This window comes from Cherax quadricarinatus, chromosome 18 (genome assembly GCF_038502225.1).
Source record: "Cherax quadricarinatus isolate ZL_2023a chromosome 18, ASM3850222v1, whole genome shotgun sequence".
In the NCBI taxonomy this organism is placed as follows: Eukaryota; Metazoa; Arthropoda; class Malacostraca; order Decapoda; family Parastacidae; genus Cherax; species Cherax quadricarinatus.
In genome coordinates, this window is record NC_091309.1 from 11839722 (window position 1) to 11857167 (window position 17446).

General features: G+C 42.8%; 1 protein-coding gene across 1 annotated transcript in view; it reads left to right on the plus strand.

Annotated features, from left to right (window-relative positions):
* Positions 1 to 17446, plus strand: part of LOC128685291 (DBH-like monooxygenase protein 1 homolog) — a 65496-nt gene that overhangs the window by 39411 nt on the left and 8639 nt on the right. Inside the window, exons 3-6 of the mRNA XM_070086186.1 lie at positions 2840 to 3112; positions 3523 to 3611; positions 11757 to 11919; positions 15812 to 16015. Of these exons, the coding sequence (XP_069942287.1) occupies positions 2840 to 3112; positions 3523 to 3611; positions 11757 to 11919; positions 15812 to 16015 (729 nt within the window). The remainder of the gene's footprint in view (positions 1 to 2839; positions 3113 to 3522; positions 3612 to 11756; positions 11920 to 15811; positions 16016 to 17446) is intronic.

Here is a 17446-nt window from a genome sequence, read left to right on the forward strand (position 1 = left end):
GGGTTAGACTCAAAAGTGTCCCTGTTCGCAGATGATGTGAAGGTAATGAGGAGAATTAAATCAGATGAGGATCAGGCAGGACTTCAAAGAGACCTGGACAGACTGGACACCTGGTCCAGCAACTGGCTTCTCGAATTTAACCCCACCAAATGCAAAGTCATGAAGATCGGGGAAATGCACAGAGAATCACAGACAGAGTATAGGCTAGGAGGTCAAAGACTGCAAACCTCGCTCAAGGAGAAAGATCTTGGGGTCAGTATAACACCGAGCATGTCTCCGGAAGCACACATCAATCAGGTAACTGCTGCAGCATATGGGCGCCTGGCAAACCTGAGAGCAGCGTTCCGATACCTTAGTAAGGAATCGTTCAAGACACTACACAGTGTACGTCAGGCCCATACTGGAGTATGCAGCACCTGTTTGGAACCCGCACTTGATAAAGCACGTCAAGAAACTAGAGAAAGTGCAAAGGTTTGCGACAAGGTTAGTTCCAGAGCTAAGGGGAATGTCTTATGAAGAAAGGTTAAGAGAAATCGGCCTGACGACACTGGAGGACAGGAGGGTCAGGGGAGACATGATAACGACATATAAAATACTGCGCGGAATAGACAAGGTGGACAAAGACAGGATGTTCCAGGGAGGGGACACAGAAACAAGAGGTCACAATTGGAAGTTGAAGACACAGATGAGTCAGAGAGATATTAGGAAGTATTTCTTCAGTCACAGAGTTGTCATGCAGTGGAATAGCTTAGAAAGTGATGTAGTGGAGGCAGGAACCATACATAGTTTTAAGACGAGGTATGATAAAGCTCATGGAGCGGAGAGAGAGAGAGGACCCAGTAGCAACCGGTGAAGAGGCGAGGCCAGGCCAGGAGCTAGGACTCGACCCCTGCAACCACAGATAGGCGAGTACAAATAGGTGAGTACACACACACACACACACACACACACACACACACACACACATATGATAAAGCTCACGGCTCAGGGAGAGTGACCTAGTAGCGATCAGTGAAGAGGCGGGGCCAGGAGCTCGGACTCGACCCCCGCAACCTCAACTAGGTGAGTACACACACACACACACACACACACACACACACACACACACACACACACACACACACACACACACACACACACACACACACACGCAGGTAAAGTACTTCATAAAAAGAAACACTGTTTACAAATTCAAGTCTCTTCTTAAAAATCACTTACTCACCCACAACTAAATAAATACTGAATAATTGTATCTCATAAATGTTTAACCTGTGACCCAATCAAACTTTGTTATTTTTAATTACAATACCTAACAATACTCCATTCTACTGAATGCTCAGCAACTCGGTAAATAACCATATGACCTGTCTTTGAAATACTCATTTGTGCTTAATTGTTATTTGTTTACTATAATTTTTACCACTGAATATATCATTGCTTAGTTAATCTTTAGTTAATTTTAATCCTGCCCATAATGCTCTGCATACAAGGGGCTTCTGGCATGTTACACTTAACTACTGCATTTCATTGTACATCTATGTATCATGTCCAAATTAATTTTTTTTTTTTATTCGCCGGTATTCTCCCGGCCCGGGTCTTTTCCAAGTAGTGGTGACCCGGCCTTGGCTCCCTATCTGGGGAGTGTCTCGAGACTTAAGTCTCCCATGGGAGGAGGTACAAGTACCTCATCTTCGGGACCAAGTGTCCCCAGGCCTAGCCACATTCCCCGCCCTCACGGGGCTCGTAGGGAGAAGCTAGGCCTCTGGTCTGCCATCTACCCCGCCTCAAAGGGGCTCGTGGGGATGACAGTCTTGTCCAAATTAATAATAACTAAAAAAATAAATAAAGAGTAAACAGCATGACTGAAGATTTTTAGCGAAAAAGAAAAAACTTTTCAAAGTTCCCATTTAGATGTTATGACCTAGAAGAGTTTTTTGAATATCTTCGGCAGAGAAATGACAAACACTCTTCAGGTTGGATGGAGTGTAGCGTAGCTGTCAGGAAGACTAGTCCCAGAGCTAAGGGGATGTCTTATGAGGAGAGGTCAAGATCTTGAACTCAACTCGATAACACTAGAGGATTAGAGAAATAGGGGGGGGGACATAATAACGACGTATAAAATACCGAGAGAAATTTACGAGGTAGATAGGGCTAGAATATTTCAAAAGATGGGACGCAAGAACAAGGGGACACAACTAGAAGTTGAAAACTCGGATGGGCCATAGGGATGTTAGGAAGTATTTCTTTAGCCTTAGAATTGTCAGGAAGTGGAACACTGGAGAGTGAAGTAGTGGAGGCAGGATCCATACATAGCTTTAAGAAGAGGTATGATAAGGCTCTTGGATCGGGGAGAGAGTGATCTAGTAGCGACCAGCGAAGAGGCGGGGCCAGGAGCTGTGAATTGACTCTTGCAATCACAAGTAGGTGAGTACACACACATACCCCTCACCCTCTTACTAAGGTAACTGAAGCACTTTCCATGGAACACCTCAACCTACCATAGTAAGGTGACCTAGAAGAATGCGAGTCATTGCTGTAATTTGAACATTTCACAACTAATCTCCATACTGCGAAGGGGAAGCTTAATGATGCTATTTAGGAGTGACCCAGATTTTGACCTGGGGGAGCCTCAGATATTCCACACATGTGCATGAGAGGGAGCAGCAACAGATGAGAATATAAATAATTGCCTCGCAATTAAAAAAAAGTTTTTTCGCCTGGTTTTATTAAGTTAGTGTTTGGTCTCTGTGGGTTTAGCGCTTAGTTTTCATTATAATAATATAATCAGTTATCAGGACTTTATTGCCTGTTTTCAAGTTAGTGGTATTAATACCAACAGGAAGTTGTGTTCGAGATTCATGCTCGGACTAAGGGATGGATCGGCTTCGGGTTCTCTCTGGACGGCGGCATGAGGGGAAGCGACATCATGATGGCGTGGGTGAAGGACGGCCGCCTCTTCCTACAAGACTACTATGGTGTGGGGGAAGGAACGCCACTTTTGGACGATCATGCTGACTGGAGGCCACTCTACGCTAGAGAGAACGACACCCATACTATACTGGTGGTGGTCAGGGATTTCAACACCTGCGACCCACAAGACTATGTTCTCACGGTCAGTCAACATGTGGAGTGTTCTTGTATACTGAATCGTTTTGGTGATTTAGTAGTGAATCCGGTTAAACATTTGTATCACTCTTTTCAAGATACGAGCAGTATCTTGAAAGGTCTAGACTAAATTTCTTAAGATTTAAAAACAAATATCCAGTAGAGATTTGAGGGTACCAGAATAGAATTATAATTATCCAACCTGTTCTTTTTAGCTCTTGTTTTTAATCCTGATATTTTCTTTTGATGTTCAAAAATAACCTTAATAAGAACTTTATTCGCGTTTGCATTTATCACAAACTTTTGGGAACCATTTTTTAATAAGAACAAATAGCTAGGAGGCTCTTTTTAGTTTTCAGATTTGTTTAAAGGATGTCCTAATTTTAAATAAATAACTTCGAGACATTTTCTTCCCAGAATGACTCGATGCGTATGATATACGCTTGGGGGGAGGAGGACCCTCAAGGTAATGTTCCCAGCTATCACGGCCATCGACGAGGCAACAGGTGAGATCCCACTACTTGTAGAATTAGTCCATGTATCCAAGACCTATACTAGTTGAAATCTGTTCTTGGCCAAGTTCTTAATTTAACCTCATTCAGCTGACACCTACTATGCGCTATGCTAATTCTTTTTGCAACGCTAAACCTGGGTGAAGTCATTCAGCACAAGTAGTGGAGCCTCGACCCTCCGTCAGCCAAGAGTAAAGCACGTACCATTTAATTACTCTCCTAGTTTCTCCTATGCGCTATACATTTGTCCAGTATATCTTTTCATTATGTATACTTTTTCTTGGGTAATCTTGGCTTCACTATATTCAGACATTCTATAATACTGTTTACATGCTCGTCCTTGGCAAGGTATCTGTAGGCCTGGAGAAGGTTTTGGGGATCAACGCCCCCGATGTATAAGATATGAACATCACTCGGTAAATATAAACTGAGTTTACTTTTTCATTAGTTTAAGGATTGAAGTATTCTAAATGCTAATGTACAGGTGAAATGCGGCCTTGATCCTCGTGCTGTTGCTAGGTATACTACACAAGTACACAGTACTACTGACATTATAATAATTTATTTATTTCTACAAGTAAAAGGTATACAAGCCTAGTTGACATACTACTATAAAGAAAGCCGCTTGTTATGCTGAGCATTTCGGGCAAATTATGTCAGTTTTGTTCCAGGTTGCGACCCACACCAGTCGACTAACACCCAGGTTTTTTTTTTTATTTAAAATTACATTGCAATACATTAAATAAATAAAAGAACCCTATTATCGGCTCCGCCACAAAACATAAATTTTCATTTCCTAAATACACACTGCAGGTTCCTCTTTGTGCTGACACAAAATATCCCTCATCCCCTATGCTTTTTATACCTTACTCCTATGCTAAATACAATATTGTACATTTCATCAATCAAAATATATTACAATTAGCATCAATATTTCTATTCTACTTGTGGAAATTATTTAATTTCCGAAGCTATAGTGCCTAATAAGTGTTTAATGTGTTGATTTGGGTCAAAATGTTTTTGAAAATGGAATAGAACCAACAGGGTTCCCTTTGCGCCTGCGTGGATGAATGTGGTTGAGGCTGTGAAAACATGGGACCAGGAAATTGGCGTTCACGGCGGCCTAAGGATTAATATAGGCCTCACTTCATAATAGGAAGTGTTGTAACTGTCCCTGGTGAAGGGTGAGGGAACGTGATTGACGGCACCGCTGTAATAAGTGGTAAAATTAGTGAATAATGGTAGGACCAGGGGTGACTGGTGCGCCGCCATGGAGTGTGTCCAGGGGAAAATACCCGTGAGTTAATCCTCACTCATCGGTCTCAGATCTTAATGGAGTGACCTCTAATGTGTATAATAATTATGAGACATTAAATTGTCTTGTGAATTGTAATGTAATCAATGATAATAACACTAAGTTAAGAGAATGCATGAAGTGAAATAAGTCGCCTTGTTCCGAGTGAACATGTTAGACCACGTTGTTCCCATCCCGAGGATAGGGAAGTTTTTATAGAGTCACGGCTTCTAAACCGGGACAAACCAATGGATACCTCGTCCTGCTGGAATAAGAACCATGTCGGTGTAGCAGGACATCGAAATGAGATGGTGAATAGAGGAAATAAGGAGCATCAATCACCCACAGTTAAGTAACCCTTCTGGCCAGTTAGGTATGTTGTAATTGGATAGGTTATGGGTGATCCAGCTACATCAAGTGACCAGAGAATATCTGGTAAGTGGTGGGATTATGTACAAGTGTTTTTCCTTGATGGATATATCCATGTGTAACCTACCCCCCCTTCATTCAATTAAACTAATATAATCTATACAGTCCACAATTAATTAGTAGCGCCGTACTTGTGGGTGCTATCCAATTTATACTGGTCTCGGATAGATATGGATAAGATTGTGAGTGTCAGAGACCACCTCCAGTGACCAGGGGTGGTTAAGTTTTCTCACATGTCTACACGGGGTGACTACGGTAAACAATATAGTTGTTGTCTCCAAATGAGATTACTCGTATGCATGTAATATTGAGGTACATACAGGTAACACCCCTATAAATTTTTCCATACTACTTATCACCCGACTAAGAGGTGAACATTGTCATTACACAGGATTCCATGAAAATTTACTTAAGATTTAATACAAATATTGTCAAGTCTCACAACTCCTTCCCGTCTTCTAAATACAGTGTACACACATTCAATTGCATGTTGTTATGATCCCATCATAATTACTTACACCCCCCCCCCTTTTCCCCATTGCAAAATTAAATGCACTTACACTAGACGTCACAACGTCTGACTATTGTTCACTTAACTTATAAAATAATTAAATAACACAATTAAAATTTATGACAAAAATAGATAGGAACATTACTTGACAATAATGAAGAATGCCAACTAAAAATGGTAACTGTACACTAGATAATGAAACTCACACACTGAATACATATTCCCATATTTATGTTTTAACATGTTCAATAAGATATTGATGTATAGTAACAAGTATTCAGAACATTATCAGACCTACTCTTTGACGCACTGAAGAAAATAATATAACATTATCGCTCTTAATAATACATGTGCAGAGCAGTACTACCTCCATCATTAAAAATCCATCCAGGCACAAGACACTTCAGAAAGCCATCCCCTGACCCCATACTGTCTATATTAAAAACACAAACTTACGTTCCCTTACATGCTCAAGCTCGTACCTGAAGTCTAAAGTCATAAACCCCTATCTCTTAATCACAGGTCACCCCCCTACCCCCCTCATGCCTAACGACTGCACACCCATATACTCCACTACCACACACTTTTATTCACATTCCATCCTCCACTAATCTCAAAACAGAACAAAGTGACAGACTCCGGGAATACACCCATTCCAGCTCTACCCTGCACCCAACCCTAACATTACACCTACCGTCAGATTACGATAACCCACTGGGAAACTATTTACCCACACCTTCCCATATAGTAGCCTATTCCTGCAAACCGTACGATACACACTCGCTGCAAGTGCCCTCACCCTACAATCACCCCCCACCTCCCACATACCCCAAGAAACATACAAAAATTCTGCCACCACGTACATCACAGCCCGCCGAATGTCCTTGGAAACCCCACCCACATCAAAGTGCAACGCCCTCAAAGTCGAGATGTTACTCCTCCCCCCCCCGCCACTATACCTAGGATCCTCGCTAACCATGTGCTTACAACCCCCAAGTTTTCACAAAAATATACAGCATGAAAAACCGTCTCCTCCTCCCCACAATGCTGACAATTCCCCGCACCTACATAACCCATTCTATATAGCCCAGACCTTGAAGCTAGAATTCCCAGAAAAAACCTAGATACCAATTCACGAACCTTCGGGTTTAATCTAATCTTTCGAAAGTCTTCCCAAATGCCCCTCCAATCATACATCGGGTATGTATTTAGTCCCTGCATCACCTCTCCCTGCCTACCTGTCCTCCCAAGCCTACTAACCTTTACCTTCCTTGCATCCTGGATTGTCAATAAAATATGCATCATATCTTCACACATCAATAACTCCTTCCCCTTCCACCATTTCTTCACATCCTCCATGACCTCTCCCACCCTTATACCCCTCTCCCCTCCCACCCTTAGGTACCTCTGCTTCACATATACTGCCTTAACACGTGTGTCCAAAGGTATGAGACCCAACCCACCCAGTCTCACATCCGTCATCACCACCTCCTTCCGAAGCCACGGCCTCCCATAACCCCACACATACCTCAAAAACCCCCTCTCCAGTTCCTGAATACCACGCACCCTCAGGGGATATACTTCTGCCACTCCCCACACTTTACTATACACCAGTGTGTTTACTACCATCACCCTCTGCTGCAACATTACATCCCCGGCCCTCCACCCTCGCATCCTACCCATCGCTCTACTCATAACATCCCTTGAATTTACCCTCTGTGCCTCCCCAGCCTCTGCCATGTACACCACCCCACATATCTTAAGTCTATCCACAGTGTTCCACCCATACAAGTCCCCCAAACCCCCCCCCCCACCCACATACCTACTTCCATTAACTTAGACTGCTCCATTAACCCTCATCCCAGTCACCCCGCCAAAAATCTCTATTATACGTCCCACATTCCCCAATCCTATTTCCCCTCCCACCAAAATTGTGGTGTCATCCACATACCCCACAATCCCACATCTGCCAGGACCCTTCTTTCCCCGTTCCCACACTCCTTCCTCTATAAGCCTATAAAATGGGTCCTGCATGCATGCAAAGAGGATTTGTGACAAGGGACAACCCTGTCGTAAACCCTTCCCCATCTGTATCGGCAGCCCTGACTTCCCATTAACTTGTACCCTGACTCGCAGGTGTATACAAAGTAGTCACCCACTGCACAATCTCATCCCCAAAACCCTGTTTTTGTAAAATATGCCACAACGTACATCTATCAACACAGTCATAAGCATGCCTCCAATCGATCCCCAAGATCCCCCCTCCTTGTCTGCCCTCCACGAAATCCCTAATTCTTCCATGCCCTCACACATACTTCGACCTGGAATCCCATACTGTCCTTTATGTATAACAAGGTCAGTCACCTTCTTCATGGGATTGCCCAAAACCTTCGCAAATATCTTATAATCAGCGCACATGAGAGATATCACCCTATAAGCACCCAGGGTCCTCCCCCTCTCCTTTATAAACCAAAACAACTACCCCTGTGCCCTGCATTTCCCCCAACACTCCCCCTTCCTTCATACAGTTAAACAACGAGACCAGACATTCCTTCATACAATCCCAGTGTGCAATATAGAAATCGTTAGGAATCCCATCCATCCCTGGCGCTTTTCCCCCTACTCAAGCTCATTACCGCCTCCCCCACCTCCTCCTCATTGATCCTACCTTCAAGCTCCGCCCTCTCTTCCTTCCCTAAAATTCCCCGAATTCCCTCCCCTATAATCTCTCCCTCCCTCCCTCCACCCTCCCCCTGCTTAAAATTCTCCCTGAAACAAAGATCAGCAGTGTTACTCATTCCATCAGTGGTTCTTAGTACCTGCCCCACCCTATAGCCCCCCACCCCTTCACACACCTCTAATCCCATAATCGTGGTCATCTGCTGTCTTTCCCTGAACCTCCACAAAACACATCCTGATGGCTTATCACTCCATAGTACCTCTTCTAATCCTTCCCTCACACGTATCGCATCAAAACGAGAATTCTGTATATCCTTCAATCTTCCCCTTAAAGCCTCAATTTCTCCATGCCTATCACCCCCACCCCCTTCATAGCAATCACTGAGCTGCCCCTCAAGGTATTTCTGTAATCCAAACCTCCACCGTGCCTCATCCCGGCCTCTATGCTGGTAATAATCCTTAATCCGCCGTTTAGCTTGCATCTCCCACCATCCCAAAACATCCTCCTCGATGTTGCGTGCCTCCCAGAATTGTCTCCACCAGTCCCTGAATGTAAACCCCTCCCCCTTTCCCTGAAGTAACCTCACGTTCATTTTCCAATAACCTGCATACCCGCGAACCATACCATCCCATGCCACCTCTGCCAACACGGCACGATGGTCCGTAAAACCTACGTCAACTGTCAGCACACATTCTACTGTAATTTCACGAGTTATGTATATGCGATCTAATCTGGCAGCATAACCCCTCCACATAAACGTGTGCTCCACTTTCCACCCATCACCCCTGACTACATCATAAACCCCTGCATCCCTCAACAAATCCCTGAACACCCCAAGCACACACTCTGCACCCCTCGGCTCCACATCCTTATTTCTAATTACACAATTCCAGTCCCCACCTACTATGGAAACCATGGGTAAACCCTGCAAGTGGAAAAGCAGATCATCCCATATAAAATTCACCTTTATCCGTCTGTTACTATCAGCCGGCATATATATCCCCAGAAAACACACTCTAATCTCCCCCCAGAGCCCCTCCACCCTCACCACTCTCCCCTCCCCCCCTTTTCCCACGCGAGCACTTGAAATGGGCTGGATTCCCTCACTGCCACTGCCACCCCACCCTTTACTTTCCCTGAACTACCAGCATACATCCTAAACCCTTTCAACCTCAACTCTCTGCCACACTTAAAATTGTGTTCCTGTATAAAGCACACGTCAACATCAAAATGCCTCAAAACATTCTCGAACCATACACGTTTAACTTCAGCTCTTAGGCCATTCACATTTATAGTTAAACACTTAAAGATGCAAAAAAGGTGGCTTTCTTCTGTCTCTGTGTCCTGTCTATAATGCTTTTTATTACTCCTGACTTCTCCCATACAGTCTTGCCCTCCTTGATTCCCTCCCTCCCCTGTGCACTACTCTGCTCTTTCTTAGTTACTCCCGCCCATGTCTTCTTGTCAGGTCGCTGAGCTGGAGTAATGACCTCGTCATCCGACAGGTCTTCAGCTCTCTTCCTAGAAGCCCCCTCAATCTTCATGTCATTATTTCCACTCTCCCTGTGCACCTCAGCGTCCACCGCAACAACTGCAACATGCCAGATCCTGACCCCGTCGACCCTGTGGCCTGTCCAGTCAGGTCATCAACCATCAGAAGTCCCCCGTCTAGAGCAGAGCGGGGTTCTCCTCTGCTGGCACGTCTAGGAAGGACTTAATCATCTCCTGCAGAGGTTCAGATAATTCCTGTAGGTCACCAGCCTCCCCCACTCCCACAGGCTGCTGCTCCACTTCAGGTTCTTCCTGTGGGGGAGCAACCAAAGCTTCTGGTAGTGTCACACAACACTCCTCCACACCGTCCACTTCGTCTGCCCAATTTCCATAGCGTGCTGCAACCACCGCAGCAGACGAAGGAGCCACCAACGACTCTGTGGCTACTGGTATTTCCTTTGACCGTGGAGCTGCAGCCTTACCACACCCGGTTGCCATGTGTTCAAAAGCACCACACAGTCGACACGTTTTACGTTGTCCTGCATAGGTCACAAACACCTGTGTCCTAAAATCCTCCAGGACAACATACGAGGGGATAGGTCGACTCAAAGTCATCTTGATATTGTAAGATCCTGCAAGAAGCCCCGCGTAGATTCCATCCATCCATCGTTCCAAAGTCACAGCATGTACCTCACCATAGCTTCGAAAAGTCTCTCGAATATCCACGTCATCTGCTTCAAAAGGAACATTCCGAATCCTCACCCAGGTGTAGTATTTGGAGGCATCCTGCAGGCATACCTCCAGCCCAGATGAAACGGTGATACATCTCTCCTGGTAGTTAGTTACCGTCCTTTCGTAAGCTTCCACTGTGCAGAACCTGACGAAAATCCTTGTAGAACCATTCAGAGCAATCCCATATAACTCATTGTTGTCAATACAGAAAGTATCCCTGATGATCGTCGGCAGCAAAACAGAGGCATTTGTAGGGTAAATTGCCCCTTTGACTAAGTCAACACATACAGTGTTACTCCTCCTGCGGCCACTGGCAGCCATCTTGGAGAAAACAGGAAGTTGCGCAACAGAGAAAACAGGAGGTTTTGCGCAGCACGTCCACACGGCCCGAGAGTGATGAGAGCAACTAACACCCAGGTACCCATTTTACTGATGGGTGAACAGGGACAGCAGGTGTCTTTTGGACACACGTCCTTAATGTTTTCCAGCCATACCGGAGATTCGAACTCCGGACCTAAGTGTGTGAGCTGAATGCGCTAGCGATCGAGCTACGGGACTGGTCTTTGTATCTCCCATTGCCAGGATTTCAGTCTCAGGTCCTACCTCTTATTGATGTCTCAGTTCAGTCTCTGATCTCGAGTTCGCGTTCTTCCTTTGACCTTCCGGTACTTCCCTTAATCTGCTGATAACATTTACGTCTATTTATCATCCCATAACCTAATTTACCATGAGAAATTCTCCGACTGTCTTGCCTTTCCCATGTGCTCCGAGAGTTGGTTTAGAGTGGATCCCAAGACGGATCTTTCAACAAATAAAGTTGCAGAATAGCTGTATTCTAATTAGAAGGCAGTTATTTTTTTTTATAATTCATTCAGCTAATTTTGAAATTTAATTTTGTTTGGAATATATTAAGTTTTGCAGGCCCTAATTATTTCTTAAGCTTTTTGGAAATTTAATAACCCCTAGAGATTGAAACTAATGGATAACCCAACTTTTTACCAGGTATGCGCTGGTGCTTCTGCCATTTCATCGTCAACTCCTGGCGGAGGAGTCGCAAGTATGGAGAGTAGAGCAGAGTGTCACACTGCCCCACACTCAAGACACCTTCTACTGGTGCCACATAGAAAAGATTCCAAAGTGGGAAACCAAACATCACTACATTGGGGTGAATATTCCAAGGACTAGATAGTATTCCCAAAGTGGTAACTTCAAGCGAGGGACAGATTTTTTTCTTAGTCTGTTTTTTTTTTGTTTAAAAACTGAGAACGCCAGATCCAATCAACTTCATATGTTTAATGTTGATTTACTGCAATTATTGAAAGGGTAATGCAACTATTTGCATGTGCTTGTGCTCTCTGGTCAGTTTTATATAAACAATTCCAAGTTTAAGGAATGTGCGATAACTTGTAATAATAATAATAATAATAAAGTTTATTCTACTCAGCTTCAACACTGGTGTATCCTGCTTAGAAGAGTGACAGGATTGTTATTAGAGTTGGGGGGGATGAGGCAATTTAAAACGCTTCATGCCGTTAAGTCGTGCCGCAGTGTGAATTTTAAGTGGTACCCTGTAAGCTTCAACACTGGTGTATCCTGCTTAGAAGAGTGACAGGATTGTTATTAGAGTTGGGGGGGATGAGGCAATTTAAAACGCTTCATGCCGTTAAGTCGTGCCGCAGTGTGAATTTTAAGTGGTACCCTGTAAGCTTAGGCCGACTATATTTTCCATTTTAATAACATAATTTAATGAACCTGGAATTGTTGGATTTAAATTTTCAGCAATGGTGGGCTCTGCGTTCATATTGATTTTTGGGTTATGTATGTTTTAAATTTCCATTTTTATTAAACGAATTGGTTTCCGTGTAGCGACTGAGGAATGCATCTTCTGATCGATTTCAAGGCCTAAGCTCTGGTGTCTTAATTATGTGGAAATTTGTCTGGACTGCCTCCATGTGAGTTGTCTACCCTAGCAAGCTCTGTTGACACCCAGCCCTGAGGCTGGTACCTCAGCCTCACAAGTGGCTTATGACACATTTCCATAAATGACTGATGTTGCAAGAAATCTCGCCTGCATGCACGGATAAAGGACTAACTTGGTGTTGGAGAATATATCCCGGTCTTCAACCTCCCTAAGCTTGAGCCCCTCTGGACTTCCCTTTCAGAACCACGTGCAACCGGGAACCTTAATTCCTGCAATATTCAGTCGGTATTAGTGACCTGCCTGCACCTCAGAAATTCCTGATTCCAAGGGTGTGAGTATCCCCTAGTATAACTATGCAGAAAGTGACACTAGCTTCTAAGCTTAACAACGAGGAGACGCCAGTACGTACTGGTCATTGGCCGTCCGACTGCACAAAGACCCACAGTTCAACTCGCTCCCAATTTCCCCCAGAAACTGGCTAGAATACTGAGAAAGAAAGGGAGGTCTTGTCTTGCTGTATGGGCTTGATGGAGGAGGTCATCTATGGTACTTCGATGTGCCTCCACCAGATCTCCCCAGGGCCTAGTATGTGTAGACACGTGGGGTGCTGCCCTGATGTTCATGGCAGTGTGCCTCGTTCGGAGTTTTGACAAAGGAGGCACTGCGGTCTCAAAACTCCGTGCCTCGACATTCAAACTTGGGCTGCCAGTTCTCCCTAGCTAATATAACCTAGTGTTTGCCTATATTACCAGTCTATTACCACCTACATTAAGGTCTTAGGTCTACATTATTATCATCTACAGTTGCCTCAATAATCCTAATATTAGTGTACTAACAGTATAAACTACCTACCTCTTCCTTGAAGGGTAAATCTATCAATTAAAATGTACCTTCCAACCACCTTCGCCAACCCAGGTGTGTGTATGTGTTTTGGGTAGATGTGAAGGTCAGCAGAACTCAGACGGCCTTTCCGTGGAATATTAGGGCCTTCATACGACGTATCTGCCCTGTGGAACTTTAGGACCAAATAAGTTTCCACAAATTACAAAAATTTTGAATTTATCTTGGGCTGTGAAGGCACCAGTTTTATTGAAAACAATTTGAAAGTTGAACTAATGGTTTTTCTTACAGTAAATGAATAACCCCAAAGGAGTACTTTAAAATGCCTCCCTGATTTTTTTTTTTACCTACAAGTTTTCGTTCATTGCTTGAGAATGCCTCGTGCAATAGGCTTCATATCTCCATTGCTGGCAAGTTATAACTAGGAAAAAGTTCATGCTGGTATTGGCATACGCAGATACTCATACTGGCTGACGGGAGAAAGAAGACATGATAACCATATATAAGGTCATAAAAGAACATAAAAGATTAGATAAAGATAGCTTAGTGCCTGCAACGAACATAACCAGTTTACCTGGAGAGAATTCTGGGGGTCAACGCCCCCGCGGCCCGGTCTGTGACCAGACGTCATGGTGGATCAGAGCCTGATCAACCAGGCTGTTACTGCTGGCTGCACGCAAACCAACGTACGAGCCACAGCCCGGCTGATCAGGAACCGACTTTAGGTGCTTGTCCAGTGCCAGCTTGAAGACTGCCAGGGGTCTGTTGGTAATCCCCCTTATGTATGCTGGGAGGCAGTTGAACAGTCTCGGGCCCCTGACACTTATTGTATGGTCTCTTAATGTGCTAGTGACACCCCTGCTTTTCATTGGGGGGATGGTGCATCGTCTGCCAAGTCTTTTGCTTTCGTTGTGAGTGATTTTCGTGTGCAAGTTCGGTACTAGTCCCTCTAGGATTTTCCAGGTGTATATAATCATGTATCTCTCCCGCCTGCGTTCCAGGGAATACAGGTTCAGGAACCTCAAGCGCTCCCAGTGTTGGTCATTGAGGAAAAAGTGAGCTGAAGGATTACTAGGAAATTTTTCTTTGCAAACATTGGTAGACTAATGGAATGTATTGAGAGAGGAGATAGTAAGTCCTACAACCATTGTAAATTTGAAGAAAATCTATGATGAAATTATTATTGAAGATGACACACACACACACGCGCGCGCACACACACACACACACACACACACACACACACACACACACACACACACACACACACACACACACACACACAGGGGCTTGGACTCGACCCTTGCAATCTTAACTAGGTGAGTGCACACACGTAGGGGGATGGTGGTATGGGGTTGGCACCGACCGTTGGCCACATTCTGAGAGAAGCGGCGGCCAGTGACACACCCGCACTACGTTACTCTAAGAAAACTCCCCCTGCTTTAGTTGCTACCTTGCAACATTGCATGACTCCTGATGATGCACTGAGAATTGTGAAAGTACTTGAGCTAAAGATTTCCACCCCCGTGACTTGTCTTGCATAGTTAAGATCACCTGTCAGCGATTGTTTGAGATTATATATATATATATATATATATATATATATATATATATATATATATATATATATATAATATATAATATATATATATATATATATATATATATATATATATATATATATATATATATATATATATATATATATATATATATATATATATATATATATATATATATATATATATATATAATGTCGTGCCGAATATGTAAAACTGGTCAATTAGCAAGAACTCATTTAAAATTAAGTCCTTTCTAAAATTTTCTCTTATACGTTTAAAGATATATTTTTTTTTCATTAATGTTAATGTAAAAAATTTTAATTTTGCTCCAAAAGAATCTTAGAAAACTTACCTAACCTTATTATAACAAGAACAATTTATTTTAGCCTAACCCAACTAAATATATTTTAGATTTGTTTACAGTAATTTAATACTAAACAAACACAGTGAAATATATTTTTTTTCGTTAGGTTCAGAATGATTTTGGAGAAATTATTGCATACACAAATTTTCACTTGTCCTATATGGCAAGATGAGCGTTGCTATTTAAGCCAAGATCGCAAGTTCTACCTATTCGGCACGACATTATATATATATATATATATATATATATATATATATATATATATATATATATATATATATATATATATATATAAATTAAAATGTCATTCATAAAGCATCTTCTCACTAAAACCTGTTAAGAAATCTCACTCCCTTGTAAACTTTTCCAGTATGACATGGTCTACGGTAAGAATGCTCGGGAGAACCTCCATCACTCACTAGCCGTCGAGTGCCTCACAAACGACGGCAGTGCCCCAGGAGACAAGCTAGAGAAGCATGTTGGTGGCCCTGGCTTCGAGTGTTACACTCCTAACATGCCACCTGAGTTCTACCTGTGTGAGAGGTTCCTCATCAACTGGGCCATCGGAAGTGAGGCGAGTGTAAATCATTAATATGTACAAGACTAACAGATCAGTGGAAAGATGCAAATTTTAAATTAACCATGAGCGAATTAAGTATTAAAGAACAAATTTATTCTTAGAATTCAATACCACATATGAGCTACTCTAGTATTTTTGTGACCTTAATTAATGTCTGCATCAAAACTCATTGCAATTGTAACTAGATATAAACATGTAAATAGTTCATTATCACTGCAACTTGTTTAGCTATCAGAACCTTGTGGTCTAGTTCCTGGGCCCATTATGTGCCTCTGTAGTATTTTGACTATCACCCACATGATGGAGAGAGTTTACCTGGAGAGAGTTCCGGGGGTCAACGCCCCCGCGATGGGTATGAGTGCACAATGAAGATATTTATTAAATTATATGCATAGCCGATATGCTCAGGACTTGATCCCATCGCATTAATTTCAAGGCCAGACTGTGATATTAGAGCCTGTATCAACTCTACTATCGATTCCCTAATATCAATCAGTCAATCAAATCAAAGTTTATTCTCTATAAGGATTACAATGCGGGGTTTACAGATTTTGGTTATTGTGTGGTTTACATGTAATAAAATACTAATTACAGAGGGGGCCACTAGAACACCTAGCATGGCTAGGCATTTCGGGCAAACTTATATTAATTCTTAACCCTATTTTATTACAAATTGTGGAGTAAGTTGACTAAATACTAAGTGACTAAATACTAGTTGTTAGTTTAGCAATGTGAATGCTTATGTTTTGGCACAATACATAGTTTCTATATTGGAATATCACAGGCAAACTTATGACTAGTTAAATATCATTATTTTAAGATTAAGATACGCATTTCTGTGTTTATAGTCAAATGAGTGAGTGTAAGTGTGAACCACCAGGTGGTTTTTATGTAGTTAGTTGACGGGGTGTATCAGGGAGATATGATGTTTTCTAACGGTAGTTTTGAAAGTGATGAGTGTGTCTGCAGTTCTAGAGTTTTCAGGGAGGGTGTTCCAGATTTTAGGGCCTTTGACATGCATTGAATTTTTGTAAAGGTTTAGTCGGGCACAGGGAATGTCATAGAGATGTTTGTGTCTGGTGTTATGCCTGTGGATCCTGTCACAACTATCAAGAAAGCGTTTTAGGCCAAGGTTAATATTGGAATTTAAGGTCCTGTAGATGTAGATTGCACAGTAGTAAGTGTGGATGTTCTGAACAGGGAGTAAGTTTAGATCTATGAAGAGTGGGGGGGGGGGTGTTGCAAGGGATGGGATTTAGTGATTATTCTTACTGTGGCTTTTTGTTGAGTTGTTATTGGCTTTAGGTGTGTTGCTGCAGTTGATACCCAGTGATGAATATTTCCATCATATGCTACACCATCTACGGGAAATCTGTGGTCATATGGAAATGGTGTCCTCTAGATAGACAATACATGTTGTCAACC